The sequence below is a fragment of the Scyliorhinus torazame genome, chromosome 3, assembly GCF_047496885.1.
Source record: "Scyliorhinus torazame isolate Kashiwa2021f chromosome 3, sScyTor2.1, whole genome shotgun sequence".
NCBI classification, from domain to species: Eukaryota; Metazoa; Chordata; class Chondrichthyes; order Carcharhiniformes; family Scyliorhinidae; genus Scyliorhinus; species Scyliorhinus torazame.
The window spans coordinates 264,615,446-264,631,812 of record NC_092709.1 but is presented as its reverse complement, the minus strand read 5'-3'; the positions used below and the strand labels follow the sequence as shown (position 1 = coordinate 264,631,812).

Genomic DNA, 16,367 nt, shown 5'->3' with positions numbered 1-16,367 from the left:
CGGAAGTTGCTGAACTCTACGCCCTGGACGGTGAGGGTGGTTATTCTGTACCCCCAGAACTCCACGGAGTGGGGTCCGGAGGCCAGGGAGATTCTTTGGGTAACGGGGTGTACCGCGAGGGAGCAGCGCCTTACCGTAGCGGGGTGGATGAAGCTCTCCGTGCTCCTGGAGTCGAGAAGGCAAGATGTCTTGTGGCCATCGACTCTCACCGTCGTTGTCGCGTTTGCGAGCTTGTGTGGCCGGGACTGGTCGAGCGTGATGGAGGCGAGCTGTGGCTGGTGTTGGTGGGCCCTGGGCTGGTTGGTGGCGGTTGCGGGTGATGAGCGGCCAGATGAAATGCCCAACGAGCAGGGGTCCTGAGGCGCCGTCCAAAATGGCGGCGAAGATGGCGGTGGCCACGGGGCGCACGTGGCGGGCGGCGTTAAAGATAGCGGCACCCACGGGCCGCACGAGGTCTGATGGGGGGAAGGTGGCGGCGCCCAAGGGCCGCACGTGTTCTGCTGAGAGGAAGATGGCTGCACCCACGAGCCGCACTTGGGCTGCGGGGACGAAAATGGCAGCGCCCACGGATCGCACGTGGGGGTGCAGGAACAATGGGCCTGGATACAGCGACGATCGACCGGGCCTGGCACACCACAGCGAAATGCCCCTTATTCCCGCAGGTCTTGCAGATTGCACTCCGGCCGGGCAGCGCTGCCGGGGGTGCTTTGTCTGCCCGTAGAACTAGCACTTGGGCCCCCCGGGGTTTTCTGGCTGCCGCGCGGCGCAGGCTTGGGGTTGGCTGGGGGAGGCCGCTGGTGGGGCCCACGTTGTCCATGAGGGGGGCGTACGCTTGTACATTACGGGAGGCTACCGTTAGTGAGGTCGCAAGTTTCTTGGTTGCCGCGAGGTTGAGCTTCTAAGAGGCGCTGGCGGATGTATGCCGACCCTATGCCCATAACGAAAGCGTCCCTGATTAGGGGTTCAGTATGTTCAATGGCCGAAACTGCCTGGCAATCGCAGTTCCTCGCCAGGGCGTGCAGGGCACGCCAGAAATCGTCCAATGACTCACCGGGGATTTGTTGCCGCGTGGACAGGAGGTGCCTGGCGTAGAGTTTGTTCATCGGCCGGATGTAGTTCTCTTTCAGAAGCGCCATGGCCTCAGTGTAGTTGGGCGCATCCTGGATAAGGGGAAAAATATCGGAGCTCAACCCTGTGTACAGGATCTGGAGTTTCTGTGCTTCAGAGGGTTCTGTCGCTGATCCGATGTAGGCATCAAAGCAAGCTAGCCAGTGGTTGAAGGCCGACGTGGCGTTGTCTGCTTGAGGGTGCAGCTGCAAGCGATCTGGCTTGATGCGTAGGTCCATCACTGTAAAATCTCTGCTTAATAAATTGATGCACTATCAATTATGACGAGACAAGAGTAGAGAGTAATCGAGGCTTTATTAAGCAGAGATGTGTTGTCTCCTGCAGCTGCTGCCGAAATGGCTGCAGCTCGGTGAGCACACACATTTATACTCCGCCTACAGGGCTGAGCCAGCTAGCAGGGATCTACCCCCGTACCTGTAGTACCTCTCATATACGCATTATACAAACAGTGGTGACTACCACAACTACACTGAGGAGTTCCGGCGAGTGGCCTTGGCCGCGGGTTCCCCTCTGAATCCCCCTATTGAACCTGAGTACCGTTTAACAGCGTTGTAGTGCCGGGAAACACGTGACTAAATGCACTCGCGATTGGACTTTGTTCCAATTTAGTTAAATCGCGCCTATAGAGACCTGATGAAATGTATCCCAGGACGTTGTGGGAGGCTGGGGAGGAAATTGCCGGCCCACTAGCTGAGTTGTTTGAATCATCGACAGCCACAGGAGAAGTGCCTGAAGATTATAGGGTAGCAAATGTTGTGCCCTTGTTTAAGAACGGCTGTAGGGATAAGCCTGGGAACTACAGACCAGTGAACCTTACTTCTGTAGTGAGTAAATTGTTGGAAGGTATTCTGAGGGACAGGATCTACAGGCATTTAGACAGCAAAGGGCTAATTAGGGAAAGTCAGCATGGCTTTGTAAGGGGAAAGTCATGTCTCACGAATTTGATTGAGTTTTTTGAAGGGGTAACCAAGAAGGTAGATGGAGGGCAGTGCAGTCAACATTGTCTACATGGATTTTAGCAAGGCCTTTGACAAGGTACCACATGGTAAGTTGTTGCAAAAGGTTAAATCTCACGGAATCCAGGGCGAGGTAGCCAATTGGATACAAAATTGGCTTGGCGACCAAAGCCAAAGGGTGGTTGTGGAGGGTGGTTTTTCAAACTGGAGGCCTGTGACCAGCGGTGTGCCTCAGGGATCGGTGCTGGGCCCACTGTTACTTGTTATATATATTAATGATTTGGATGAGAATGTAGGAGGCATGGTTAGTAAGTTTGCAGATGACTCCAAGATTGGTGGCATAGTAGATAATGAAGAAGGTTATATAAGACTGCTACAGGATCTTGATCAATTGGGCCAGTGGGCCAATGAATGGCAGATGGAGTTTAATTTGGATAAATGTGAGGTGATGCATTTTGTTAGATCAAATCAGGGTAGGACCTACTCAGTTAATGGTAGGGAGTTGGGGAGAGTTACAGAACAAAGAGATCTAGGGGTACAGGTTCATAGCTCCTTGAAGGTGGAGTCACAGGTGGACAGGGTGGTGAAGAACTCATTCAGCATGCTAGGTTTTATTGGTCAAAATATTGAATACGGGAGTTTGGACATTTTGTTGAAGTTGTGCAAGACAGTGGTAAGACCACACATGAAATACTGTGTTCAGTTCTGGTCACCCCATTATAGGAAGGATATTGTTTAACTAGAAGAGTGCAGAAGAGATGTATGTGCACGCTACCGGAACTTGATGGTCTGAGTTATAAGGAGAGGCTGGATAGGCTGGGACTTTTTTCCCTGGAGCGGAGGAGGCTTAGGGGTGATCTTATAGGGGTCTGTTAAATAATGAGGAGCATAGATAAGATAGATAGTCAACATCTTTTCCCAAAGGTAGAAGAGTCTAGAATTAGAGGGCATAGGTTTAAGGTGAGAGGGGAGATTCAAAAGAGACCAGAGGGGAAGTTTTTTCACACAGAGGGTGGTGAGCATCTGGAACGGGGTGCCAGAGGCAGCGGTAGAGGCGGGCACAATTTTTTCTTTGAAAAAGCAGTTAGACAGTTACATGGGCAGGGTGGGTATAGAGGGATATGGGCCAAATACGTGTAAGTGGGACTAGCTTAGTGATAGAAACTGGGCGGCATGGACAAGCTGGGCAGAAGGGCCTGTTTCCATGCTGGGAACTCTATGGGTTATTGAGAACGTGACGAACTGAAATACATACTAGAGCTGAGTTGAAAATCCACTACCATTCCCACTTTAATTTTCTCCACGAACCCAGCTGGTCGGTCCTCTGACTGCTTGAGATCATTTTCACCCAGATCAAGGCCGGAATCTTCCAGCACGCTGCGGGGCTGGAGAGGCATTGAAATGTCCGTTCACATTAGCGGGACCAGCAGATTCCATTGGCGTGAAGTGCTTGGAAATTCCGGCCCAAGCTTCCGGACAGAGGCAACATTTCAAAGCCTCTTCATATTTTCACATTGCTAGAAAATTAGTATTTTTCAAGACTTTCTCCAAATTCCAACTCTGGAGATTTATGTTAAATCGGTTTAAGCTTTTCAAAAATTGAATTGATTTTAATGATGGGTACCTGGTTCTGGGTACATTTTGTTTTAACATGCAAATTAAAATGCACTAATGTTTTGAAACCCATCCACACTTAAATCAATCTTCACACATTTAAAATCCAAACTTGGCATCACATAGTCAACATTTCCTTTCTTAATCCATATTGGACGGAATTTAATCCAGGCCACAGTGGAGTGGGGATCTCGTTCACCAGCTGGAGAACTGGTCAGAGCCCTGAGTTGCCTCCAATTGGCATCTGGGCAGGAAGGCCATGCACAAGCCTCGGGGCACATGTGGGAAAGTGGCATCGCCCCCACCTGGCGCTCTCACGCTCAATTAAATGCCCACCACCTCCAAACCCGTCACCGGGGAGGGGGGGGGGGCATTAAATTCTGGCCATTATCTCCTCTCTCCAAACTTGGTTGTGTCAGACAATATAGATCTTGGCCCTTCACCTTTGCTTATCAGGAATAGGAAAAATAAAAATAGTTTATAAAAGCAGGATAAGAAATCTATCTATTGAGAGGTTTCTTGCATTTATCTTTTTTACAGGATACACAGTGAAACCCATAGTTCCAGCCGAAAAGGCTGAGCTAATTTCTGTTGCCAAAGCAATGCACAGGGAACAATTTGGGGCTCGAGTGAAGGAACTGTTTGATCCTGAGAGAGAAGCAGCACTGGAAGCACTTCAAACAGGTGATTATCATTCTTGTTATTTTTCACAGGATGTGGGAGGTACTGGCCAGACTGCACTTTACTTATTACTCTCTGAGAGTACTATTACTATTGAGCCACTTCAAATTGCATTAAGTATCAAAAAGCATAGTGGGGAGAAATTTGAAAAGGTCTAAACATGCAAAGTGTGATGAACCCACACTCACTCGTATTATTCGAGACGGGACACAAACGTTCTGCTTGCTGCTAATTTCAATGAGAGTGGCGTGTTTCCCAGTGCTACATGGGCTACTGCTAGGTTTCTGCATATAAGGCTGTTACCTTTTAAAGGCAGCCTGCAGAATGCGCTGGAAGTCATGTGGAAGGGGGCCTGAGCAGGCGGAAAGGTTGAAATGCCACAATAAGGTAGATAATGGGTGCAATCTACCAGCCGCGCTGCGCTCTCGCTCGAGCACAATGCGGAAGGTTGATGCCGGGAGAGGCGTCTCGCGGGCGTCCCAGCAGGTTTCATGCTTTGCGGGATCTACCCAATTCCGGTGAAGCATTGGAATCGAACCACGCCCAAAAGGGGCATGACCAAACGCCGATCTACCGGCCTCCCGGGATCTACCAGCCTCCCCAGGGAGGCCGCAGCTGGGCACTGTTCAACCCTGATCCACACAAATATGGGCAGTTGGAGCGGTACCCGGGGGTCTCTCATGCCACTGGAAGCCCCTGGGTGGCCTGGGATAGTGCAGGGTGGCTCTCTGGCCCTCCTCCTGGAACGTGGGCACATTGGCACTTTGGCACTGCCACCCTGGCACTGACAAGGTGCCCGGGTGGCACTGCCAAGCTGACAGGAGCACTGCCAGGGTAGCAGTGCAAGGGTCAGGGCCCGAGGGGGGCCATGCCCATGAAAGAAGGGTGCAGGGGGATTTGAAGGGTGGGGGGGGGCACATGGCAGGTAAGTGGGGGTCTCTGGGAGGTGGGGGGGGTGATGATTGGGGGTCCTGGAGGGGGCGCCTAAAGGGGACATGGGGGACCTAAAGAGGGGGGCCCAGGGACCCCACAGCGGGGTGTCCACACTTGGCGATGGGGATGTGTGGGTAGTGCTCATGTGTGGAGGGGTGACATTGCCCAGGGTGGAGGTGGATCCACAAGCTCACTTAGAGATTGGGGCACCCTTTCAAATTGGTGGCCCCATCTCTGAGTTCAGCTCCCCAGTGCTGTAAAACATTCTGTGGGCTAAACCGGTGAGAAACTCCCCAGGGCCCAAAAAGGTTGCCACGTGTCGTTAGATAGAGGTAGGGAACCTGCCGGCAGAGTCGACGGGAAACTCCCTGAAAAGCCCACCACAAATGAACTTAGAAATTTTTCCATTTAATTCCGCCCGGTTCCAACCTCTTGTAGCATTGGAAGGTTTGCACGCGGAGTGGACAGGTAGAGAGAGCGCTCCTCTTCACATGGTGTACCAGCAGCTGTCCAGCCTGACATTGTGAAGGTGCTAGGAGCAGATAACCATCTGATAGAGCAGTCTATCCCTGAGGAACTGGATCCAGTGCAGGAAGATTTTTGATGACTTCACATCAATGGCCAGGGTGAGTGAATGCATCTTCAAAGCCATCGCCCATTTAAGACAGAAAAGAGGAGAAATTTATTCCGTCAGAGGGCAGTGAATCTATGGAATTCTTTACCCCAGAGCACAGTAGAGGCTGGGTTGTTAAGTATGTTCAAAGCTGAGATTGACAGATTTTTAATCAGAAGGAAATCCAGGGTTATGCGGACAAGGCGGGAAAGAGGAGTTGAGGATTATCAGATCCGATCAGTCATGATCTCATTGAATTGCAGAGCAGACTTGATGGGCCGAATACCCTACTCTGCTCCTACTTCTTATGGTCTAAATGAATCACCAAACTTGCATTATGTTTAATTCATCACCCTAATTCACTCACCTATAACAATCTATATCAAAGTCCAGTGGTGGTGGCCACGTTGAAGATATAGAGGCAATTTCGGCAGCACTTTAGGTTCGGAGCAGGGTCGAACCTGATGCCGTTCCGAGGGAATCATGGGAGGAATTCTCCGTTCCTGAGACTAAGAGTTGACGCCGGGGCAGGTAGACTTCGTGGACTTCCATGACAGCAAAACTGGTGCCACGCCTGGACCGATTTGGCGACTATTAAGGAGCTAGCACCGGCGCCATGTGGAACACAATCTATTCCAATGAGAAACGGTGCGGGATTTGCCGGATTCATAATTGACAGTCAGGAGGCTGACAAGCTGCAGCAGCAGGTACACACTTCACTCCCCACACACCATCCCAGCCAACAAGATGCAGCAAGGGGAGGGGCACTCCCTTTCACGGACATAGGGTGGGAATGGAAGGATACGGACTCCGTAAGTGCAGATGGGTGTAGTTTAGGCAGGTACCATGGTGGGCGCAGGCTTGGAGGGTCGAAGGGCCTGTTCCTGCGCTGTATTGTTCTTTGTTTGTTGTTCTTTGACATCAAGCTGGAGACCCTCCTGGATGTGGTTGAGGAGAGGCATGCCACCCTGTACCCCGGGCCCGGGAAGGAGGCTGCCAGCTGCCACCGTTCACCATGCTCAGGCGCAGGTGGCAAAGGCCATCAGCGCCAGTGCAACACCATCCGGAATGGCCAGCAGTGCCGTATAAAACTGCACAACCTCCTCGAAGCGGCCAGGGTGAGTAGGCAGCACTGTGCTCCTGATATCAACCCCCCCACACACACTCTTAACACAATCCCCCCCCCACACCCCCAAACACACACACACCGAGAGGGCATCCGAACCCCGACCCATACCATCCGCCATGGTCGGGTGCCCTGTCACAATGAGGCCACCAGCTACCCACCCCCTGAGCTGCATGCGGCGGACGTTCTAACGCTGTTGTTTCCTGCTCCCCCCTCAGCAGGAGGCCGCCCATAACCACTGGGAGTGGGAAAAAACTAAAGGGGGTCGGGCCGCTGGACCTGTGGCCCCTCACTGTGGCTGAGCAGAGGGTCAGCGGCCCAGAGGCAAAGGAGGTCGCTGGGGTGGAGATCAGCCGTGGGCGAGGAAGTGAGACACTGCTGAATTGTAGTTTCCCGTGCCACGTGTGTCAACACCCCCCACACCACCCTCACCCCCTCACCCCCTCACCCCCACACCCTCACACCCTCACCCCCTCACCCCCACCCCCTCACACCCTCACCACCTCACCCCCACCCCCTCACCCCCACACCATCCTCACCACCCTCACCCCCACACACTCACACCCTCACCACCCTCACCCCCTCACCCCCACACCCTCACCACCCTCACCACCTCACCCTTACACCCTCACCCACACACCACCCTCACCCCCTCACCACCTCACCCCCACACCCTCACCACCCTCACCACCTCACCCCTACACCCTCACCCCCACACCACCCTCACCCCCTCACCACCTCACCCCCATACCCTAATCCTCACACCACCCTCACCACCTCACCCCCACACCCTCACCCCCACACCACCCTCACCCCCACACCCTCACCCCCTCACCCCCACACCACCCTCACCCCCTCACCACCTCACCCCACACCCTCACCCCCACACCACCCTCACCCCCTCACCCTCACCGCCACACCCCCCTCACCACCTCACCCCCACGTACACACACCCTCACCCTCACCTCCTTACCCCCACACCATCACCCCCACACCCCCTCACCATCTCACCCCCACACCCCCTCACCACCTCACCCCCACACAACCTCACCCCCACACCCTCACACCCACACCCCCTCACCCCCACACCCTCACCCCCACACCACCCTCACCCCCTCACCCCACCCCCTCACCCCCACACCCCCTCACCACCTCACCCCCACACAACCTCACCCCCACACCCTCACCACTTCACCCCCACACAACCTCACACCCACACCCACACACCCTCACCCCCTCACCCCCACACCACCCCCATGCCCTCAACCCCACGCCACCCCAACACCCTCACCCCCCAGTCCCTCACCCCCTCACCCCCACACCATCCTCACCCCTTCACCCTCAAAACCTCACCCCCACACCACCCTCCCCCACACCCTCACCCCCTCACCACCTCACACCCTCACCACCACACCACCCTCACCCCCTCACCCCACACCCTCACCCCCTCACCCCAACACCAGCCTCACCCCCACACCAATCTCACCCCCTCACCACCTCACCCTCACCCCACACCAACCTCACCCCCTCACCCTCAAACCCTCACCCCCACACCATCCTCACCCCTTCACCCTCACCCCCTCACCACCTCACCCCCACACCCTCACATCCTCACCACCGCACCCTCTCACCCCCACCCCCTCACCCCCACACCACCCTCACCCCCACCCCCTCACCCCCACACCACTTGCACCCCCCACCACCTCACCCCCATACACCCTCACCCCCTCACCCTCACCGCCACCCCCCCTCACCACCTCACCCCCACGTACACACACCCTCACCCTCACCTCCTTACCCCCACACCATCACCCCAACACCCCCACACCACCCACCCCACCTCACCCCCACACCCCCTCACCACCTCACCCCCACACCCCCTCACCACCTCCCCCCACACAACCTCACCCCCACACCCTAACCCCCACACCCCCTCACCACCTCACCCCCACACAACCTCACCCCCACACCCTCACACCCACACATCCTCACCCCCTCACCCCCACACCACCCCCACACCCTCAACCCCATGCCACCCCCCCACCCTCACCCCCACACCACCCCTACACCCTCACCCCCTCACCACCCTCACCCCCTCACCACCTCACCCCCACACAACCTCACCCCCACACCCTCACACCCATACACCCTCACCCCCACACCAACCCCACACCCACAACCCCACGCCACCCCCACACCCTCACCCCCACCCCACCCCCACCCCCTCACCCCCTCACCCCCACACCATCCTCACCCCTTCACCCTCAAACCCTCACCCCCACACCACCCTCACCCTCACCCCCTCACCCCCACACCCTCACCACCCCACCCCCTCACACCTCACACCCACACACCCTCACCCCCTCACCCCCACACCACCCCCACACCCTCACCCCCTCATCCCCACACCACCCTCACCCCCACCCCCTCACCCCCCACCACCTCACCCCCATACACCCTCACCCCCACATCCTCACACCCTCACCCCCACACCACCCTCACCCCCTCACCCCCACCCCCTCACCCCCACACCACCCTCACCCCTCACCACCTCACCCCCACGCACACACACCTTCACCCTCACCTCCTTACCCCCACACCATCACCCCAACACCCCCACACCACCCTCACCACCTCACCCCCACACCCCCTCACCACCTCACCCCCACACAACCCTCACCCCCTCACCACCTCACCCCCACACAACCTCACCCCCACACCCTCACACCCACTCACCCTCATACCCTCAACCCCCCACCCCCACACCACTCCCACACCCACACCACCTCACCCCCTCATCCCCACATCACCCCCACACCCTCACACCCACACCACCCCACACCCTCACACCCACACCCTCACCCCCACATCACCCTCACCCCCTCACCACCTCACCCTCACCCCCTCACCATCTCACCATCCTCACCCCCACACAACCCTCACCACCTCACCCCACCCCCTCACCCCACACCCCCACACCACCCACACACCAGCTTCACCCACACACACCCTCACCCCCTCACCACCACACCCTCAATCCCACACACCCTCGCCCTCACCCCCACCCTCTCACCACCGCACCCTTTACACCCACACACCCTCACCCCACACCACCCTCACCCCCTCACCTCCTCACCCCCACACCACACTCATCCTCACCCCCACACCACCTCATCCCCACACCCCCCTCACCCCCTCACCCCCACACCACACTCATCCTCACCCCCACACCACCTCATCCCCACACCACCCTCACCCCCACCCTCACCCTCACACCACCCTCATCCCCTCACCCCCACTCTCACCCTCACTCTCACCCTCACCCCCACACCAGCCTCAACACCTCACCCCCTCACCCTTACCCTCACCCCCACATCCTCACCCCCACACCACCCTCACCCCCTCACCACCTCACCCCACACCACCCCCTCACCACCCACACCCCCTCACCACCCACACCCCCTCACCACCTCACACCCTCACCACCCCCACACCCTCACCTTCTCCCCACACCATCACCCCCAGACCCCCTCACCACCTCACCCTCACACCTCACCACCACACCACACCCATCTTCACCCCCACACCACCTCACCCCATACCCTCACACCCACACACCTTTACACCCTCACTACCACACCACACTCATCTTCACCCCCACACCACCTCACCCCACACCCTCGCACCCACACACCCTCACCCTCACCCCCACACCACCTCACCCCCACACCCCCTCACCACCTCACCCCCACACCACCCTCACCCTGACCCCCTCACCACCTCACCCCCACACCACCCTCACCCTGACCCCCTCACCACCTCACTCCCTTGTCATGATATGCAAACATGCAACCAATGGACACTCAGAATAGGACACAACCAATGGGCAGTCAGGACACTCAGAGGTGGCATCACCACAAGGGGGCATGACATAAACACTATAAAAGGGATGAAGCACTCACACCCTGCCCCTTTCCACAGACAGACATCTAGAGAGTTAGACAGGGTTGATCAGCAGCATCACACCCCAGCACGTGGCTTAGAGCAAGCTGGTACAGTTAGACTGAGTTACTACAGTTAGATTAGCAGAGAGTCGAACTCATTTGGGAACTGTGTTAATAGTTCAATAAACAAGTTGAACTCATTTCAGAGTCTGGAACATCCTTTAGTTAAGACTGCATCTAGTAGCAGCCTGTGTTATCCAAAGCAGCATAACACACCATGATATCAGGAGTGACTGTTCAATCTATTTAGTTCAACTCAGCAAGATGCGTGACAACCAGCTACTGAATACAGGCACAATGGACAAGATTCAGGCTCCTCATCAGCTCAGGACCACTGGCAATCTTAGTGCCAATTGGCGATCATTCAAACAGAAATTTCAACTATACGTGGAAGCATCCGACCTCAATGGCGCGACTGATGCGCGGAAGATAGCTCTTCTACTCACCACTGCGGGTGACCATGCAATAGAGATCTTCAACTCCTTTCACTTTTCCGAAGGGCAGGACAAAACAAAGTACCAAACCATCCTGGACAAATTCGACAGCCACTGCGAGGTGGACACCAACAAAATCTTCGAGCAGAGGATGCAAGGTAAAGATGAATCCTTCAACTCCTATCTAACTAACCTTAGACTGCTAGCGCAATCCTGCAACTTCGGTGATATCACTGACTCCATGACCAGAGAACAAATCGTTTTTGGAGTCCAATCTGATCCTCTGCGAGAGCAATTGTTGAAAATCAAGCACATGACCCTGCCAGTCGTGATTGAAACGTGTACTGTGCATGAGCAATCTAAAAATCGCTATTCACGGTACAAAACGGTAGAAAGTGAAAAACAAGACTCCCACAAGGTGGAGAGTGTTCAGGTCATCTCCCGGATGCAGCGCCTCCACATTGACGAAAGCGGCCATTTTGCGCACTCTTCCCGGGGCCCGACGCATGCGCAATGCAATCGGGAACACGAAACGGCCGAAAGCCACACTGCGCAGGTGCAGGCGTCCGAGAACCGCACCGCGCAAGCGCAACGACGCACTGAGCGTCATGGCGCCGACACCATGACGTGTGCGAACTGCGGCACCGTCCATTTAGAAAAAAACTGCCCTGCAAGAGGCAAACGCTGTTTAAACTGTGGGAAACCAAACCACTATGCAGCCCTGTGCAGATCTGCACCGCCAGTCAGGAGCCAAGCGTTCCCAATTCCGACAGCGGCGCATCAGAAGTGTGCAACACCGAATGCATGACTCTGATCCGGGCAGTGCGACGGATCCAGATGATGAATACCTGGACAACACATACCGAGTGGGCATTATTACGAAGTGCGAATACGCCACACCGGACACATCGATGTCCAATCAATCCTGGCCGTGGATTCGGAGGACGAATGGCATGCAGTGATGAAGGTCAACCACTGCCCCATCCAGTTCAAACTGGACACAGGTGCCTCCGCCAACCTGATTCCGCAGGTGGACTTCAAGAGAATCAAGAAGCCCCCCACAATCCTTCCAGCTGCCTGCAAACTCCTGGACTATAATGGAAACAGAATCAAGGCACTGGGGTCCTGCCATCTGCAGGTGTTCAGCCGTCACACACAAGCAAGCTTACACTTCGAGATTGAAATGAAATGAAAATCTCTTATTGCCACGAGTAGGCTTCAATTAAGTTATCCTAGTCGCCACATGAAAAGCCCCTAGTCGCCACATTCCGGCGCCTGTTCGGGGAGGCTGGTATGGGAATCGAACCGTGCTGCTGGCCTGCCTTGGTCTGCTTTAAAAGCCAGCGATTTAGCCCAGTGTGCTAAACCAGCCCCTATTGTCCCAGCCCCAGCCCAAACCAGATTGTTAAACCAGACAGGGTGTCCCTGCTAGGTGCGCATGCCTGGAAGCAACTGAACCTCATTCAAAGGGTCTACACCACGACGCCGTCCCATTCGGATCTTCAGGCCAGCAGCGATGACATCCTAACGAGTACAAGATTCTACTGCGGCCTGATGCCAAGCCAGTGGTCCACGCACCACGACGAGTCCCTGCTCCACTGAGAGAGCGCTTGAAGGCAGAGCTCATGAGACTACAACAAAAAGGCATCATCTCCAAGGTCACTGAACCGGCCGACTGGGTCAGCTCGATGGTGTGCGTAAAGAAGTCATCGGGGGACCTACACATCTGCATTGATCCCAAGGATCTAAACAAAAACATTATGTGGGAACATTACCCCATCCCGAAGAGGGAAGAAATCACGAGTGAGATGGCACACGGGCGCTTCTTCACAAAATTGGACGCATCTCAAGGATTTTGGCAAATCCAACTTGAAGAATCCAGCAGAAGGCTCTGCACCTTCAACACGCCTTTTCGGAGGTTCTGCTACAACCGAATGACATTTGGCATCATCTCGGCATCAGAGATTTTCCACCTCATCATGGAACAGATGATGGAGGGAATAGAAGGGGTTTGTGTCTACGTTGACGATATCATAATCTGGTCCACAACCCCAGAGGAACATGTGTCACGACTCAAGAAACTATTCTGAAGCATAGATGAACATGGCCTCAAGCTGAACAGGTCCAAGTGCTGTTTTGGGACATCCACGCTGAAGTTCCTGGGCGATCACATTTTGCGACACGTTGTGCGCCCGGACACAGACAAAATTAAAGCCATCGAGGCAATTAAAGTCCCCGAGGACAAGAAGGCAGTACTGCGCTTCCTGGGAATGGTCAATTTCCTTGGCAAGTTCATCCCGAATTTGGCCACACACACAACGGCCCTACGCAACCTGGTGAAAAAAATAAACTGCCTTTGAATGGAAGGCGGAGCACCGAACAGAGTGGCTGGAGCTGAAAGCCAAGCTCACCACTGCACCCGTCCTTGCATTCTTTGACCCAGACCGAGAGACCAAGATATCCACAGATGCGCGTCAGGATGGCATTGGGAGGGTGTTGCTTTAAAGAGACGACACGTCATCCTGGGTACCAGTAGCATACATGTCACGGGCAATGACACCCACTGAGACCAGATATGCGCAGATTGAGAAGGCGTGTTTAGTTCTTCTTGCCAACATTTACTGTTGAGACAGATCATAGGCCTCTGGTCCGTATCATCCAAAAGGACCTGAACGACATGACGCCTCATTTGCAGAGAATTCTGCTCCAACTCCGGAGGTATGATTTCAATTTGGAGTACACACCTGGAAAGGAGCTCATCATCGCCGCTGCATTGTCCCGCTCCGTCAACTCACCCAGTGAACCACTGGAGATCATCCAGCACATTGAATTGCAGGTACAACTGTGTGCAAGCAATCTCCCGGCAACAGATGAGAAGATCGTTCTCATCCGAGAAGAGACGGCCAGAGATCTCCTGTTGCAGTGAGTCATCCACAATCTCAGCAATGGCTGGCAGAAAGGGCAATGCCCTCAATTCTACAACGTCAAGGACGACCTGACGCTGATCGATGGCATCCTGCTCAAGCTGGACAGGATAGTCATCCCGCTATGTCTCCAGTGCATGGTGCTGCGGCAGATTCATGAGAGACACCTGGGCGTAGAAAAGTGCAGACGCAGGGCCCGGCAAGCTGTCTACTGGCCCGGCATCAACCAGGACATCACGGACATGGTCCTGAACTGCGAAACCTAACAGAGGTTCCAACAAGCGCAGAGCAAGGAGATGCTCCAACCACATGATCTAGAGACCTCGCCATGATCCAAGGTTGGCATTGACCTATTCCACACGAATGGTCGCGACTATCCCTTAATCATCGATTACTTTTTGAACTATCCTGAGGTGCTGAAGCTGCCAGACCTCACCTCACGGACCGTCATCAAAGCGAGTAAAGAGATATTCTCACGGCATGGCATCCCGAACACCGTCATGAGCGACAATTGCCCATGCTTCCACAGTCGAGAATGGTCCACATTTGCCAAGAGCTACAATTTCTGGCATGTCACCTCCAGTCCGCACTATCCGCAGTCCAATGGCAAAGTCAAAAAAGGGGTGCACATCGTTAAGCAGCTCATCCGCAAGGCCTCGGACTCCGCTTCCGACATACACCTTGCACTACTTGCGTACCGGACGACTCCCTTGACCACTGGCATGTCGCCAGCTCAACTCCTGATGAACAGGGACCTGCGGACGACGCTTCCAGCCATGCACCTGCTCAACCTTGATCATCTCCCAGTGCTGCAGAAGATGCAGCAGTTTCGCAACAGCCAGAAGCAGGGCTATGACGCACATGCCACTGATCCGGATGTGCTATCCCCGGCAGACACGGTCAGGATCCAGAAACCGGATGGTGGGTGGTCTGCTCCGGCTGTCGTTGTTCGACAGGCCGTGCCCAGATCCTGTGTCATACGTATTCCTGATGGCTCCATCGTGCGAAGGAATTGAAGGGCACTGCGAAAAGTTGCTTGCTGACAAGCACTTTCCCCTCCATTTCCACATGTCGAATTGCCACCTCCAGACACCTCGAACCACGAGGCCACCAGTCATGCCTCCCACTCGCCTGTCAAGACACCGTCATCCCCTCCACCACCTCTCCGGCAGTCGACGAGGATCAGACGCAAGCCTCAGAGACTGGACTTATGAGCATTTGTTTTGTTTGTTCTGTTCTGTATTCCTCAGTCAGTCACAATAGACGGACACATTCACATGTATATACATCTTTAAAAAAAATTAAAATTAAAAAAGGGGAGATGCCATGATATGCAAACGTGCAACCAATGAACACTCAGAATAGGACACAACCAATGGGCAGTCAGGACACTCAGAGCTGACATCACCACAAGGGGGCATGACATAAACACTATAAAAGGGATGAAGCACTCACACCCTGCCTCTTTCCACAGACAGACATCTAGAGAGTTACACAGGGGTGATCAGCAGCATCACACCCCAGCACGTGGCTTAGAGCAAGCTGGTACAGTTATACTGAGTTACTACATTTAGATTACAGAGAGTCGAACTCATTTGAGAACTGCGTTAATAGTTCAATAAACACGTTGAACTCATTTCAGAGTCTGGAGCATCCTTTAGTTAAGACTGCATCAAGTAGCAGCCTGTGTTATCCAAAGCAGCATAACACAATACCCCTCACCACCTCACCCTCACACCATCTCCCCCCCACATACACTCATCCTCAGCTCCACACCACCTCGCCCCCCACACCACCTCACCCCACACCACCTCACTCCCACACACCCTCATCCTCACCCCCACACCACCTTCACCCTCACTGCCACACCACACTCACCCCCACACACCCTCATCCTCACCCCCTCACCCCCCACACCACTTCACCCTCACCCCCTCACCCCCCACACCACTTC

The 16,367-nt window shown here is 54.9% G+C and overlaps 1 protein-coding gene across 2 annotated transcripts in view; it reads left to right on the top strand.

Annotated features, from left to right (window-relative positions):
• Nucleotides 1–16,367, top strand: part of LOC140409598 (protein FAM221B-like) — a 126,783-nt gene that overhangs the window by 43,282 nt on the left and 67,134 nt on the right. For both annotated transcript variants that reach the window (XR_011940419.1, XM_072497957.1), the window contains exon 4: nt 4,239–4,382. Coding sequence is in view for 1 of the 2 variants with exons in the window: in XM_072497957.1 (XP_072354058.1) it covers nt 4,239–4,382 (144 nt within the window). In the remaining variant the exon portion in view is untranslated. The remainder of the gene's footprint in view (nt 1–4,238; nt 4,383–16,367) is intronic.